Source organism: Ochotona princeps, chromosome 9, assembly GCF_030435755.1.
Source record: "Ochotona princeps isolate mOchPri1 chromosome 9, mOchPri1.hap1, whole genome shotgun sequence".
Lineage (NCBI taxonomy): Eukaryota > Metazoa > Chordata > Mammalia > Lagomorpha > Ochotonidae > Ochotona > Ochotona princeps.
In genome coordinates, this window is record NC_080840.1 from 49620705 (window position 1) to 49638385 (window position 17681).

General features: G+C 38.5%; 1 protein-coding gene and 1 pseudogene across 1 annotated transcript in view; both read left to right on the top strand.

Moving 5' to 3' along the window:
- The window catches only part of LOC101528881 (sodium/potassium transporting ATPase interacting 3), a 198371-nt gene extending 189964 nt beyond the window's left edge, over positions 1-8407 (top strand). The window contains exon 4 of the mRNA XM_058668666.1: positions 7623-8407. Within this exon, the coding sequence (XP_058524649.1) occupies positions 7623-7636 (14 nt within the window). The 3' untranslated portion in view covers positions 7637-8407. The remainder of the gene's footprint in view (positions 1-7622) is intronic.
- An 8966-nt stretch (positions 8408-17373) lies between these two features.
- LOC118757547 (U6 spliceosomal RNA) lies at positions 17374-17472 on the top strand (annotated as a pseudogene).
- The last annotated feature ends 209 nt before the right edge of the window (positions 17473-17681 follow it).

A 17681-nucleotide genomic window follows, 5' to 3' on the forward strand; every position in this document is an offset into this window, starting at 1 on the left:
TGTTTGGTATATGCTTGCAGTGAGGGAATCTCAACTGAACTTGAACTGTGGTTATGTAACAAGGTGGAGTAACCCAACATGGGGGGGAGGGTGTGGGGAGGGGTCGGGGTATCCCAGTAGCTATGAAACTGTGTCACATAATACAATGTAATTAAATAAAATTTTAAAAATTTAAAAAAAAACAAAAGTATCACTTCTGAACTGTCAAGGAATCCTGAATTCTCAAAATTGGATGTGTCAGCATCTCCGTTATCAAACTGTATGAAAGTGTACATTGGACATGTGGTTGTGATAGAAGTGAGATGGTTTGCATGTAGATTTTTATCTTTGATGATTTCTGTCTTTACTTTTAAAGTAATAAAAACAGTGGGTCAAGCTTCGCCAGTCACGTAAATCAGCTCAGCTGTATTTGCAACCACTGATTGATGTGCACAGTATTGCACATGGTTCTCTACTTGCGCTTGATCTCCAGCAGTTAGTTATCTGAGAGGAAGATCTACACAGAAATAAGTAAATGAGAATCAATATCCTCAAAGCCATTGTATGCAGGAGAGGAGGACTTCTCACTTGTGAGGAAAGGCTTTACTGGAGCTGTTGCTTCATCTACATGGAAAACATCATGTGATGTTTATCAAAAGCCCAAGTGCAGCCACTTTGAGAGAGACTGGTAGCTTCTTACAAAATGAAACACCCTAACCATAGGATCCAGTAATCACATCCCTTGGCATCTACCCAAAGGAGCTGAGAAGTCATGTCCACCCAAAACTAACTGCACAGATGCTTATAGCAGATTTATTAATCAGTGCAAGACTTGGAAGGAATAAAAGTGTTTTTCAGTAATTGAGATGCCCTGTGGCACAGCCATGAAAATGTATGGATAAATGCACAGTATCCAAAAAAGAAGTCAAACTGAAAAGACTGTATACATATGATCTTAATTAAAGGACATTCCAGAAAAAGCAAAAATATAGAGACATTAGAAACATCAGAGATGGGGGAATAGAGGGATATATCAGCAGAGCATAGAGAATTTTTAGGGCAGTGAAAATATTCTGTATGATATTCCAATGGAGGAATATGCTCTTATATATTTATCTAAACCCACAGAATACACAACACCAAGAGTGGGCCCTAATCCAACTGTGGACTGTGAGCATATGATGCCTCAGTGTACTTTTGCCAATGGCAGTAAATGTGCCTTTGTGGTGCAGTCTCTTGATGATGACGGGATGGGTGCATGTGTTGGGGTAGGAGGTAAGTGAGGAACCTATCTTTTTGTCTCAGTTTTTCTATAAACTTAGACATGCTCCAAAAACTCTAAGCCTTCATTGAAAAATAAAAATCTGGAGGGAAAAGAAAAACAGGTGTTTCCCTTGTATGGTCAGCGGACAAAGCTGAAGCTGAGGAGCCTCCACACCAGTGTTTACACAGCGGGCAGTTCAAGTGAGCAAACTCGGAAGGAAGCAGAAGCTCAAGACAACAGCTAAAAGTTCCTAGTGTGGATGAGAGAGAATTTCAGCAACTGTCGAACCACCATATAAACTACCTCACTCTCATTTAACTAACTTAAGAGAGATGGATAGAGCTGCTATCTACTCCTTCATTTCCCAAATGCCAACACAGTCAGAAATGGGCTGGGGTTGAACCTGGAAGATGGGAACTCACTCCAGCCCTCCCACTTAGGTGGCAGGGATTCAATTACTTGAATCATGACATGCTGCCTCCCATGGAATGCACTAGCAAGAAAACTGCATTGCCAGGAACTTGTCATGAGCCAGAGCTAGGCAGCAAACTCATATACTTCAATGAGAAACATGGACATTTTAACTGATAGATTGGACAATCACTCCCTAAGCAGCATTCAACATGCCTAAAGCTAGAAACATTTTCAGTGATTGTTATCTGGTTTCTTTAGCAAGCATGTGACACACAGGTCAGGAATAGTTTGCTACAGTATCCATCATCTTGCCATGGCTACCTCTCTAGGAAGTGTGACTCACTGTCACTATAGCCTGGGTGTCTGCCAGTATATCCCTTGTCCCTGCTCTCACTCACTGATTCCACCTTCTGTAAGGCAAAAAGCAAACCTTGCTCTCATTATAGCAGCAAAAGACAAATGGTCACCAGGCACTTTGAAGCAGACAAATGTACATTGGCTTCCTGAGGAGACAGAAGTACCATAGGGGAGAAGAGTTACAAAAGGAAAAAAGCAGCTAGCATGAGATAAACACTGAGAGCTGTGAAAGACGTGGCATTTCCAAGAACAGTAGAATACGCAATTGAGTTAAAGCTTGTCAAAATCACGATTGGTATGTTTCTTTAAAAATAGTTAGGGTAGTGAAAAAATTAAGCACCATGTAGCAGTCACTTTCAGCACAAAAACAGTTAGACCAAGATAGTTTATCAAAGAAAGACAGCAGCTAAAGTCCAGAGCTATGCAGCAGAGGTGGACCCAGAGCTATTATGTTCAAAATTTCCTTGAGGAAGAAGCCCCACAATGCCAGTTGGGAAAAACTTGATGAGAAGAGCTGAGCCTGAGCTGTTAGGTCTCCAAAGGAGAGCATGACTTTTCTTTGGTATCTTGGCTTATCTGATTGCCTTTACTGGAGGCTAATTTTGCTTCACAAAAATGCCTCACGCTATGTAGCTACTGCTGATGGAGTGGCTGCTGCTGCAAGTAAGTGCTGGAAGACAGACAAGGTCAGTCCTTTCTGCACGCTGGCACTGTAGCCAACTCTGTGGTGCCCCTTCACTGCCGGTTCTACATCTCTAGCAGGAAACCCGCCCTCGGTGGGTATCTGTCAGCAGGGAAGAAGCAGAGGTGACCACATGTATCTGTTCTTTCCTGAGATCAGTTGATCTGTGTTAATATACCCACAGGAGTGCTGACACAAGGCCATTTACATTTACAGCATCCAGATTAAACATGAATGAGCAGAAGCATTCACAAGTGAGTGTATATGTGTTTAGGGATTAGAGAGGGAGAACAATGTGCTTTCAAAATCTGACTTTTTCCTTCAGTATTTAAGTTAAAAAATTGGGCCCAGTGTGATAGCCTAATGGCTGAACGACTCGCCTTGCATGCACAGGAATCCTATATGGGCACCAGTTGGGCCCCAGCTGTTCCACTTCCCTTCCGGTTCCCTGATTGTGGCCCAGGAAAGCAGTGGAGGATGGCCCAAAGCACTGAGACACCTGCACCTGTATGGGAGACTGGAAGAAGCTCCTGGCTCCTAGCTTCAGATGGGCTCAGTTCCAGCCATTGTGGCCAGTTGGAGAATAAACCAGCAGACAGAAGATCTTTCTGTCCGTATCTCCTTCTCTTTGTAAATCTACCTTTCCAATAAAAATAAATAAATCTTTGAAAAGGAAAGCACACAAGTTAAAAATTTTTGACTTACTGAATAAGATGCAAAACATGTAGAAAAATTAGGCTGTGGTTATTTAGTCCTTGCATATTTAATATTGCTTCTAATTTATCATTGCAGTTATAAGCCCAAAATTGTTCATCATAGCTGGGTTGAAAAAGTGCTGGGGAACTGCAGTGATGTTGTTTATTTCAGGATCCCACATTATAAGTGCATTGGAGTACCACAGGTATTTGCCTTTGTGGAATTTGAAACAAAAGAATGTAAACTATTGAGGTCGGGCCAGATCCTCTCTGGATTGCTTTCCAAAAATTCCTGTTCTTTCTTGAAATGTCAAGCCAGTTACTATCGCCATATTTTTTGCAAACTGTGGCTGCAAAAAAGCTAAAAATGAATAAAAGGATAAAACTCTGTTTCATTTGTCTTTAATTGGTTTGCACACTTAAACATATATCTGAACACATGGACTGCTCAGCTGCATAAAATTCTGTTCTCCGTGGATGACTGAGTTCAGCTCACAGCCATTATTAAGCATGAAATTCTATGGAAATGGAAGGCATATACAGCGGTATCCCTCCAGGCTCTCGAGGGTGCTACCACTACGTTACACTGAGCACCGCTTTCTTATCCTAACAGAACATGGGCTTACCTGCATGCCTGCCTTCCCTAGAACAGTGCTGAATTTACTAGGATTTTTGCCATGGCTAGCTTTGGAATACTTTCTCTGTTGTTATTGGTGTTAATAACTTTTACCTCTCCTAAGAAATTCAAACAACTATTTCTAAATTTGCTGTAAAGAGTACGTCCTAATGTGTAACCATGTTTATGTGACTTGCACAGGTCACGCTCAGCATGATAGTTAGTGGCCAGTCTGTTCACTTCTTTCCTTGCTAGAAAGAAAGTACACTACCTCGCTACGGACAATGCTGTCAGCACACACGAGTGATTTGTTGTGACCACCATGGCCAAAGTCAGTCGCCTGCTCAGTCCTGGCCAAGTGTCTTCATGTTAACTCTGGACTTCAGTAAATCTTGATCCTTTTGCTTCCTTGTAAAATTCATGATCCTCTTCCTAAGTGATAAAGCCAGTCTGTGACTGGTGCCCTCCAGGGAGGATGTCAAACCTCCGCTTTCCACACTCTCAACGCTCTTCTTGGTGATTGTAACTAATGCCAATGACAGGAAAACGGATTTTCCCAGAGGTGTAGAGATGTGGTCCATTTCTCAAAAAAGTAATTAACAATACCAGTACATATAACTTCATTCTATTCTATTTTCAAGAAAAATGGCCTTCTGATTTTTAAAGTAAAAGTAGTGAATTTAAACCAAATGTTATGTTAAATATATATATATTTCAATTCATATCAAAGCTATCTATTATTATCATATATTGCTTTGAATCTGATTTTCAACCAGCCCATTATAATGATGTTGTTTTGGACAACTGGGGAAACAGAAATATGGCCTGAATACTAAATGATAAAAAGAAGTTAATTTTGATACGTGTTTTAATACATTTTTCAGGAAAAAAAAATTTACCAGGATCTCTCTATCTCTGCACTCTTGCCTTTGAATCAAATAAATCTTCTTGGTGAGTCTATCTTTCTTGCGGGATGTTTAGCAGCATCCTCTGATCCTCCCAACCAGCCATCAGCAACACACCCTAACAAAGTGTGATAAGCCAAATGTTTCAAGACATTGGTAAATGTCTCCTCTGAAGGAATCATTACGTTAGAGACACATGACGAAGTACATGAAATGACACCATGCCTGGTATTACATTTAAAATACTTCAGCCAAAATTTTTGTGAGTAGATGAAACTTGCAGAGTCCAATTTTTATTTTACTTAAAGGAAAAATATGAATACATTCATTCATAATATTTTTAAACCTATGTTTACTTTTTAAAGATCAATCTGCTAATGAACACTAATGCAGAGTTGCCAATGACTTCTTTTCAAAGCCTCCTCTCAAAGCCATTTCACTCATTTCCTCAACTGCAGCTCAAAGACACCTCTCAATGTTGGAAATAACTTTTTCAATGTCTCTACCTGGTATCAAAGGAACAGGCTGAGCCTGCTCCCCAGCTTTGCAGTCCATGTTGCTAAACCCCAGAAGCAGAAAATATGAGAATACTTCACAAAATACATGGTAAACTAAAATAAAAATGTAGACTTGCTTTGATGCAAAAAGTTAAATCCAGCAGGTTTTTTTCATAATATGCAGTCTCCAAATGCTTTTTGGTGATTATCTGTATGCATCATCTTTTAATTCCATTTGCTTGAAGACTGGCTTTGGAGAGGGGGTTAATTCACCATTTGCATTACCAGTATCCCACATCACTCAGTTTGAGTTCTAGCTGTTCAATTTTCTTATTTACTTTAAAATATATATTTATTGTTTTTATTTGAAAGCCAGATTTACATAGAAGGAAGAGAGAGAGAGAGGGAGAGAGAGATCATCCATCTCTGTCCTCAAATTATCTAGAATCAGAATTGGCACTAGCAATAAATGTAATGATACTTAGAAGTTTGCTAAAGTCCCCATCAATATCACTGTTAACAAAGAAAATAAATTTTCCCCTATTACTTATTTTCACTAAGGAATGAATGTATTTCAGGGACTTCAGTCTTTTCTTTGTCTTAAAGGTTGTGTGAAACTGTAAAATTCCACTATTGTAATACCTTCCTTTTATGTTTCTGATTAAATATGTGTTAAAATGTGAAGTAGTGAAAGGATAGACATTTGGGCTTTCCTTCAAATACAGAGAAATAGAAGAGTAAAGAAGAGATGATAGAGAAATAAGGAGAGAATTGATGGACTCCAGTTACTGGGATGTGCAAGAGAAACATGACTTGCAGGGAGAAGAATGGTTGCTAAAAAGTTAAACTAGAAAACTAGAAACTTTTTCAATTATTTCAAATTATGTTTGAAAGGTCCATGGAGTAACTGAACTGAGTTAGTGGAAGTTGCTAGATGGGTATCATCAAATAAATGTGAAACAATCCCTGTTCATAATGCCTATAATTCAGGTTCATGGAGAAAAACAATGAGTGAAACAATTGGAACAAAATTAATCATGAAAACTGAAGTCATTGATTCCACATGAGGAGTAGCAGGTAGCACATGAGTTGCTATAATTGGAAAAGAAAGTAATATGGCTAAGGTGTAAGTGGAAATCTGCACAAATGAGCCTTCAAAGATGAATACAACTTGGATCAGCTAAGACTTTGACACAAGAGGAACAGTGAGAGTTAAAGTATTCATAAACATGTATTCATGGCAGCTATGTTGCAGGAAGATACTGTCTTCAAGTTATGAGAAGTATATGCCAGGGCCCTCACATTCCAAAGGCAGCTGGCTTGGTATGGGATAAGTGTGTGTTTGGAAAGAAGACTGACCGGAGATAGATCAGTCAAGGATCTCTACGGAAACAGACCAGTAAGTTATATGTGTATGAAAAGAGAGGGAGGATTTTTTTTAAAAAATGGCTCCTATAATTTTGAAACCAGCAGGTTCAAAATGTGCAGGACAGGCTGGCAAATCAGAAACCTGGGGAAAGCTTGAGACTGCAGCTTAGATCTACAAGCAACCTGGACACAGACTTTCTTCCCCCAGAAGCCTCAATTCTTTTCTGTTAAGGCTTTCAACTGATCAGATGACATACACTCACATTGCAGGGTCACATGTTTTAGGCAAGGCCTACTTATTCAAGTTTTCTTAAACATATGTTTATAGTGCTTTTTACACTAGTGTTTGATCAACTGTCTTGATACCATGGCTTACTCTGATTGACTCATCAAGTTAACCTCCGTTGGATGATAGGTATGTAAAAGACATATGTGGATGGTCAAGTGACATGAAAGTCAGATTAGGGTGATTCTTGAACAATTAACCAATATGGTACTGTAAGAGATCAACACAGTGGTGAATCCAGTAATTTGGAGGCACAATACTGTTCTGTTCTTTTTTTACACCTAAGACAGCCAGTGGCAGTTCATATCACCCCACACGGGCTATGTGGTAGGCCCATCTCTCCCAGCAAAGCAGTCTTGCACTGTGATAGTCATGCCCAGTTGCCTTACCCTGATCTGGAAAGTAAAAAGGCTCAGGTTTCTAGTTTTCCTACCACTACTGTCAGACACTGCCCACTCAGAAGCTTTTTTCACTGTTCAAAAGCCCTGGCTAATTGAGAAGCATATTTCCATGTTCAGTTTTGATGTTCTTTAAGAGTGCTCTGTATTTTCTGTTTTAGGTCGAAATAAGTAATGACATTGACCCTGAACTGCGGCTGCTGAACTTGAATTAGGGAGCAAGGCATCACTGACAGCCAGAACCTCACCTCGGTGGATCAACCTGCATCCCGTCCCTTCCTGAGGATGGACTGTGCCTCCCTGCCTTCCTCTGAGTCAGAGTTCAAAGAACTCAGCTTGGGTATTATTAGCATTGTTCACTAGATGAGTTCTAGGTGCTTGGGTGGGTATTTTTAAAATAATTTTCTTCTTATATGAACACTTGTAAATTGTAAAAAAAAAATGGTTTTTAATTTTTTAACAATATTGAACGCGAGGCATGCACAATGAAGATCTGTAAAACATTCTGCAGTCAATTCTAAGAGAAACATTGGCGTGTGTTGTGGGAGTGCTAAGTCAGTATATTGTTGACCGTGAAGTTATGGATTTGTGTTAGCAAACACCGCCTATGGTCATCAGGCCCTGCGACAGCCAACACATAGATTCAAATAATAAAGCAGGCTTTCAGACTGATTGTAGAGCATTGCTTCAACACTGTAAGACAAAATCTGGAGCCAGTTTTTGTTTTCAGCTTTCCAAACCCCAGAATAATATTATGGGAATTTAATGTTTTAGATTCATGCATGACACCCTGTTCTGTACTTTTGAAAACTAAATATATACATGTGTCATGGCTTCATAAGAGAACGAAATTATTAGTAGAGCCCTTCCCCCTTAGTAGGAACACAGGTGTCTCTGAGGTCCATATGTTTTACTCTTTATCCCACTCCTGACACTGGTGCCAGCACCAAACATACAGCCCATGGGCTTGTGGGAGAAACCACAGCCATAAATCTGCATCTGGGAAAGTAGTTCCTAGGGTATGCAAAAGGAGCACGAGAACACTGTGGCATTGTCTATAAATACTTCTATGGAATATATTTATGTTAAAACTACATCAGAGGTTCTTTTTTTTTTCTATCCCTTTATAGGAATGCTTATTATAGAAATGCAAAATTATGGGAAACATCATTTTCTATCAAAACAAGGACCATCTTGAAAACACACTAAAGGTTTTTTTTCCCTCCCTTTAAATTGACAGGTGCTACATCACATGATTATTAGAAACACAACTTGCTTAGATTTGAGGAAGATACACACTCAGGTAATCAAAGCCTCAATCAAAATAATGTATATTTCCATCACTTTGGATAATGTCCCACTGCTCATTTCCAGTAAGTTTCCAGAGACAACAACTGTGCTGATTTTTCATCATTAATTTTGCCTTCAATACAAACACATACTCTTGTAACAATGTTGCTTTCCATATCTATCAGTCACTATTTTTCATGCAGCAATAAATTTTGTTCACTCTGTATGACAACACAAAATGAAGCTTCCAGAGAGTCACAAACTTGTTCCAGAGGATGCACTTGAAAACACAGCTATGAGCTTGATTCATGTATCCCTAGGGACTCAATTCATAAACAACCAAAATAGAGCAAACTTTTATAGGTGTGCAAAGGCCATGCTTTTCTTGTCCTTTTTAGAGTTCACAGATGTCCTGAAATTCAGTTAGAAGTCAGCAGTCAGTCCAGCAAAGTTTGCTGTGCTTTTTCCAAACTCATGACAACTTCATCAGGTTTTCTGGAAGCCTGTTCCATTTCCATGCCTCTGGAAGTCAACTGTCACCCACTAACTCATTGTCACTCAGCATCCTCCTGACTGAAACCAGCTTCACAAGGAAGAGAAGCTGGCAGGGAGCTCAGAGATGGTGAAAGCCAAGTTTTCAGCCTGAAGCTGAGGGAGTCAAAGTGTAGCAGCCCTACATTTGTACAGAGGAACAAAATCTATAGATAAAGGAAAGAGAATGCAGAGGGCAAAAGTTTCAGGCCATGTCCCTTGATGGCATTTGACATCCCAGCACTGGAGTTTCTCTTTTTTTCTTCGTATTTATTTGTATTGTTTTCCATGATATGTTTTGTAAAGAGATCCCCACCTCCACCTCCCCTATTTTATCCCTGCCAACTGTTTCACCCATATGATCATAATAGTATCGTCCATTGACAACAGTCATAAGTCCACCGTTTTGCTACCTAGTGCATCATGGCATTATAGGTATAGACAATGGTAGATAGTATGGTATCCTGTTATCAAGGCGTATTTAACAGTCTCATTGGGAGTCTGTAAAGTGGAATTACAATTCCCAGAGGTAAGCTGAGGATCTGAATAAAAACAAAATATTATCTAAACTTGAAGTAGCTCTCTAGATTGAAACAGGCAATTATTAGTAGTATCAGAACAGTAGGACCCTACCTGGAGCTTTTTCTACCTGTTCAAGTATCACAAAAGCCCACAGAAAGAACAAGTTATTGTACGTCCTCAAAAGTGCTTGGAAAATACCACTTGTGTTTAATTGATTTGAAATAATGCTGACTAAAAATTGAAATTTTAACTAAAAAAAATAAAACTTTTACATGCAAATAGTATAACTAATGTGTATTATTATTACTATTGAAAGAAATGAAACATGAAAAATGTAGAAAATCAACAATACAGAATCATTTAAATATCCTGTTGTCACTTCATTACCTACACACACGCACACACACACACACACACACAAATAAAAACATGATTAACGCTTCAAAAGATAGTCATACCCAAACTTTTGTTTGTATTTTATCTTTATGTAAATTTGTACATGCATGTAAAATGCACTGAAAACACTTAGATCATGTCTAACTGCAGGCAATGGATTTGAGGATTAAATCTTTACATAAGGGCCCAGAGTGGTCCTTGCCTTGAACACACCAGAATTCCATATGGGCACTGGTTCTAATCCCGGCAGCTCTACTTCCCATTCAGCTCCCTGCTTGTGGTCTGGGAAAGCAGTCAAGGACGGCCCGAATCCTTGGCACCCTGCATCCACATGGGAGACCCTAAAGAATCTCCTGGCTCCTGGCTTCGTATCAGAGCAGCACCGGCCATTGCAGTCAATTGGGGAGTGAATCATCAGACGGAAGATCCTCCTCTCCATCTCTCCTCCTCTTTGTATATCTGACTTTGCAATAATAATAATAAAAATCTTTACATAAGTAGTTTTTATGAATATTCAATGTAGACATGTTTCCATTTTAATTTTTTTTCTTCAATAATGATAGCATAACTGTCTCAATCTCCAATTCTGGCAATCCACAATGATAGTTTCAGAGTTTTAGGAAATTTGTCAGTGATCAGAAACAGATTAGATTGACGTCTCCTCTTCTTTTTTCTCCCTTTTTTCTTTCTTGCCTCTGGTTGCTTTGGCCACTCTTTAGAGGCTCTGCTCACACAAGAAAAAGGCATAAAATGAAATACACAGTTGTTTTTCTTACACCTGCTATTATCCAGCAATCTGGGAAGCGCCATGCAGTACTGTTACAGTTGATGCTTGGACAAGTGAGCACTCCTACTTGCTTCTTTGCCTCCTGTGTCAGAGAATCCACTCTACATTCAACATAGCCAGCAAGGTTTCCAACAAACACATGTTCACTATACATCTGTTCCAACCATATTTTGGCTTCTCCATATGGAATCATATGTCTGGGCAGAGCAAGGTGAAATGCACACATATCTTAGACTATACTATGTCGGGATTAATCGAACAGACAACAAGAAGAAGCTTAATGCAGAAATGATTTTATTATTCTGCATTGTGGCCATCATCCACACTTTCAGGACGATGCACTTTGTTTGAGAATACAAAAACTTTTATACCCCCAAAAAAGCACAGATGTCACACAAAGGCTTTCATTAATTCTTATGTGACGTTAGCAATTCTTTGAATCATTATTCCTACACTAGTAAAACTAAGAAAAAAAAGAAAGAAGACATTAAAACAGTGTCTTGGTATACTTTGATCTGTTATTCACAACTCTAGGATAGCATAAGAAAAGATAATATTGAGGTCAGGGACTCTCTCTTCTGTTATTTTTAACCAGAGGGAGGCACAAAGGAGAGACAGCACTGTGGATTTCGGTCTGCCACTTGGTGTTCCAAGGTTAGACAGAAGCCCAGGTGTTCCTGGCTTGTGAATAGCTCTCTTTGTACACTGATGCACTAGCTCCTTCAATACTCATTTGTTAGAATGTTATCATATTAAGAGACAAGACAGCCCTGGGCTTAAGTGTTCTTGTGAGAAGTTATCCTTGTAAAACTGAAGATAGGACACTCACTTCCTTTTAACCTCTAGTGCTGACTGGAATATAGAGGGAAATTTTCAAACCAATACTTTTTCCTTTTTGAGTCACCTTGGCATTGGATCTTATAAACTTTGACCAGACTGTGTTCTATGTTGTGGGAATGACATGTCCTTCTTTAAGTGTCCTCTGGGGACACTGTGTGGCTCCACGGGAAGCTGAGAGGCTTTTCAGTTTGCCTTTTACATGTGGAAGCTTCTCACTACGTTTCAAAGTGACGAAATTTAAACCAAGGAGTTAAAAGGAAAACTAGAGAAATCCCAGGCAACAGACAGTGTCTTGAGGTATGGAACAATCCAAATCAGAAATATATCAACTGCCTTTTAGAAACAATCTCTAAATGAGTAGGTTTTTCCAATACCTTAGCCTTCTACCTGCCACACATGAGGCAGGAAATAAAATTATCATGTCTACACTAGTCTAGAATTTGAGAAGAGGCTAACTTATTTGTTTTGAAGACAACATAACACCCTACCTTAGAAAAATACTAACCTCTTTCCTTTTTTTCCCTTCAGAAAAGAAAAGGTGTGTTTATTTCTATAGACCTAACTAGGGTAGTCAGCCTGTTTGTTTCAAAAACATTTCCAGGTTCCCATCTGTTTCACTCAATGAATGGGACACTCCTGATTTAGAGGAATTTGTCTTCATTAGAAACAGCTGAACTGCACATGACAAGGATGAAGAAAACCACCATGATTTTTGGCTAAATTGGAAGACAAAGGCAAAGATTGCTCTTTTCAATCTGCAAATTAGAAAGGAGTTGTGTTAGGAATGACGCATCTTTATTTTACATCTCATTTAAAAATTGATAGTGTCTCAAACTGTAGGTTTTCTATGGAATGTACATTCAGGCTGATTATTTTTTAAAACCAAAATTCACCATTTTTTACTTAATTTATAAATAACTTGGGGAAATGCGCATATGCTAAGTTGGCATTTGAGCCCAAGGTGGCTTCTACTTTCTTTCAATGGGTAACTGAATAAATGGGAATAAATTCAAATAAGGGGTTTAAAAATAAAACTCAGAATTATTGAATGTCTAAGGTATTAAAATTTTTTCCTTCCAACTTGAGAGGGATCTGTTGATATGTTCATAAGTCATGTTCAAATATTTGTGGTGAATTGGCCCACACCTTAACACTGTTATGCCCAAAAGTGGAACTAAATCAGGAAATTACATCTCATGTAGCTGAATAGTGTATGAATAAGAAAGGAAGCAGATATACTCTACATATTAGAAGAAAATATAACTTAATCTCTGACTCTTTAATAGTACATGCTATATGCTTGCAAAGAGGGAATCTCAAATGAACTTAAACTATGATTAAGCAACAAGGTGGAGGAACCCACCATGTGGGGAGGGTGTGGGGAGAGGTGGGGAGAATCCCAGTTCCTACGAAATTACAACACAATGTAATTAATGAATAAACTTGATAAAAAAAAAAAAGAAAAAAAAGGAAAAAAATAGTACATGTTATTATAGCATTCTCAAAAGAGAGAGAGAGAGAACTAAAATGATCAAAAGATTTTGCCTGAGGGAAAAAACCTGAGTAAGAAAAAAATCATTTCTTCTGCCTGGGGGAAAAAAATAACAAAAGCTTGATATCTTTACAAAAAGCTTAAAAAAAATTATTTCCAGGAGATATATAAAACTTCTTCAAAAATACTGGTATTTCAAAAGAAATGGTGACAAGTGAAATATGAACCTCCTTGAACTTCATTCATATAAAGGGCAAGAATCATCTTAAAGGCTACACATTTTTAAAACTGAAACAGGAAAGGAATATAATGGTATGTTCTACCTGGAACTTACGTAACAGAGCTGAAAACAAAGAAAAGAAGGTGGAAAGAGAAAAAAAATCACAATCAAAAGTCTACTTAATTTAGATTTTAGACTATACCCAGATCCAGTCCTTTCACTCCTGTTTCTTTCATTGACTGGAAACATTGACTAGTTTTTCACCTAATGCATGTTTTTACTTTTTCCTTCCAAAAAAAATAGATTTGAAGAAAACAAAAACCTATCTGGTTCTTTTCATAGAATGTTCCTTGGCAGGTTTAGGTTAACGTAAAAATGCCAAAAAAAAAACAAGAGTGATCATGACTCAAATAGCAGTCAATGTCTCCTATTTCCCTTCATTTTCTGCAATTCATTTAAAGTCTAAAGTCAAATCTGATCTTGTTAACTTTGAAATACCTCTGCCTTAGAAATGCTCGTGGTTTTTGTAACAAGAGTCTTAAATCTGAGTGCAGCTTTAAGGCTGCTCAATTTAAATAGTTATCTGAGTTGCAAATGTCACGCATTTTATTTGCATCATCATGAGTTCAGATTATCAATGAAAAAAATTAATTGGAAGAATTAGAAACAGATATCCTTTTTCCAAGCCACTTCTCATTGATACTAAAGCTACACCATTGACTTCTGTTTAAGTAAGATAGCTCAGTTTCATCTATCGGAAAATGTTTTCCTCATACACATACAGATGTATAGTATCTGGTTTGAGAACCGTTTCTACTTGGTTTGATTTTCCTTCATAACCTGAACAATATGAGAGGTGCTGTGATTCTTCTGGTCTTCTTAAATAATGAGATTTATGTAAATTATATTTTAGAAGACTCTGTCCAAAACGGCTAAAATAAAGATGCTGAGCTATTTAAAAGTAACACCCCAAACATTCTCCAATCATGTTCGGAATTGGAAACAGGAGATAGTGGCTTCTCTGGCAGGGGGACAGAACAGGTTCTTCAAGATTCTGGGCCTTGATATTAGCTCCCTAGAATTTTTCCCTTTAAAAAGGGTTCCTCTCTTGCAATCATCAAGTTACATCTTCTGGTAGAAAACTGTGATTTTTTTATCATAAAAATCTCAAAGTGCCAAAATGTTTCATAGAAATGGGAATCGTTAGCAAAAGTGCGGTTGTAGTGTGCTGCTGACTAGGGAAGTCAATTTCCACAAGATGTTGTCTCCGTTCACTGAAACAAACATGCTTCATGTCACACTTTTGTGCCATCAGTCCTCAGTAGAGAAACTCCTATTGAAACAGTGTCATATCAAACTGGAACATGCTTCTTCCTCATTCATGACTAAGTCTGACTTGCTGTCTGGTGTGTCAACCTCACAACACCCAGGGTTATCACACTCGTCTGGAAGTCTTAAGCTACCATATCTTTAGCACATCAGCTACTTTGGTGAGACAGGGTTTGTTGACTTCCCTCAATCCACATCCTGTGCTGTGAGTACTGCTTCTGTCATCCAACACACCACCAATGAGTGCTTACTACGATCAGGACAGTGTGGCCACTAGCAACAAAAAGCAAAGTAATAACAAAGAATCTGCCCTCAGGGAGCTCACAGTCCAGTCTTGCAGAGATGAATTAATCTTCCTGGTCCTGGGGAAAATGCCTGAATGTACTCCACACCTGCCAGATCCTAACGGGTGATGCTGAACTCTCATTCTAAACGGCAGCATCCCCGGAAGGAAAAAGCACCCACTTACAACCTTCCTCCATCTCCCTATACATTCAACAGCCAGTTACAGAGCATCTGCTTTAGGCAAGAAGTTAAGGAATTGCTAAAGTAAGCACACTCTTCTTGCCATTGAGAAGTTTACAGCAGAAATCCTAACAACTTTCAGGCAGGAGATGTGTTTCTTTACTTGGGTTTGGCCTCTGCCCCCAGCATCTGTTCTGCAGGGCCTGGTGTGCACCCTCTTCTGTGTCATATGTGTTGGTGTAACTCTGCATGGAGAAGTAAATGGAAAGGATAAGCTCCATGTTGCTGCAGACTTCAGTAACAATTCACTGCAGTTAATCATTTCAAACAAACTAAAGCAAATCAGAAGGATCTCATTTGCATTAAAAATAGAAACAATCAGGACTACTTGCCTCAGCAGAACCAACAGACATCTTCTTGTACATCTGCAATAAGCAGAGAATGGAGCTTTGGCATTCGATTTGATTGGTTGGTTCTTAAATAAAATCGAGAAAAACTAGAACTAAAGAAACTCATGGAAAGAACAAAGGCAGCACTCAGAGAGGTCCCCACAGAGCTATAAAATCATTGCAGATGAACACATAATTCTTTCTTTGCTATTGTTCCTGACAAACTAGACGTTACTATCATGTGAAAGCAGGATAACAATATTTATATGTTAAGAATGACTCTCGCTTGTAGTTGTTACTATGACCAAAAGAATGAAAGTGAATTCTCACTGTTGTAATACCAACTCTGCCATCTTATGGAAAATTCTAGAAGTACGAAAGTAGTTCATTATATTTCAAAGGCAAGAATCTGCTGATAAAAGAAAGGATATAACACCTATTGTCTGTTTCTGCACCTGTATGTTTCAATTTTTTTACTAGCAGAAATTTTTTTTGTTAAAATCTTCGAATTTTTTGATGTAAGGGCCGACTATGTGCTGGGCAAAACCAGACTGGACTGCAACACCCATTGGTTCCAGTACAACTTGGGACTGAAAACAGAAATAACCCAGCAATTGAAACCACCAGCTGATTGGGGTGATGGACTGTGCTGGGCCCTGTGCTTGCTAGAACATACAAAAATCTAGTCTGGGAATACCTCAAAGTTTCTTTGGAGATCTCCCCAATCGAACTGCTGGACTCAGAACTCTAACCAAGAAAAGACAAGACAGAACAGGTCAATCATTCATATCAGCTATATCTTGGCAGCGAAATATGGGGCAAACAGAGACTTTATGATGGACCATATCAATCAGTGGACAACCTCATCGAACGAAACTGGCAGTGATTCATAACTGGAGAACTATTAAAACCACTTGAGCAAATATCTCAGAGCATGCACCACATCCGGGACTTGGGGTGGGCGGGAAACCGGGTGGGGCTTCTCCTTCAGTATCCCCCTTTACCTCAGATACACTATGGAAACAATATGGACATAATAGTATTACCCATTTCCCTATACCCCCGAAACTTTTTTTTGTTAACCATAATTAACTATGTAAAGATTGTCAACAACTAACAATAAAATAAAATAAATTTTTTAAAAAAATCTTCCAATTTTCAGTAAATCTTAGATTATTTGCCAACCAAGCTCCCAACCCTGATACTGAAACAAGATGTAAAATTCTTGAGTAAATTTTGTACTGATATGAATTTCTGCAGTCCCATGACACTGTGCGGTGACTTCACTGTATATCAACACCTTTTCTAAAGATTTTTGAACTTTCAAGTCAGTTAATTGAAACAATTCGATTCCTGTCAGGAACTATCTTAAGTGATTTGTAATATTTTAATATCTCTCTTTTTATGACAAATTGCAAGTTTACCAATGTCAATCATTTCACCTCAACTTTATTTACTTAATCTTATAACAAGTATCCATTGAGCTTCTATAATGTACTAGATATTGTAGATAAAATGCATCCATTCAAAGGGTTCACATTTTGATTCTCTGTGCTAGAAGATCACACATTAAGGGATTAGCCAGATCTTTCCTCTTATGCACATAAAGTTGGAGTAAATCAGTAAGCACATTATAAATAAATTCCAACATATATTTTTCAGCACACGTACCAAAATTGGAAAAACACAGAGATTAGCATGACTCCTGCACAAGGATATCATGTTAATTCCTGAAGCATTCCATATTTTTAAAAGGTGTATTGATTGATTGATTTGAAAGGCAGATTCTACAAAGAGGAGAGACAAAAAGAGAGGTCTTGCAATCACTGGTTTACTCCACAAATGGTCACAAGGGCAGGGGCTGAGCCAATCCAAAGCCAGGAGCTTCTTCCAGGTCTCTCATGTGGGTACATTAGCCCAAGGATTTGGGTCATTCTCCACTGCTTTCCCAAGCCATAG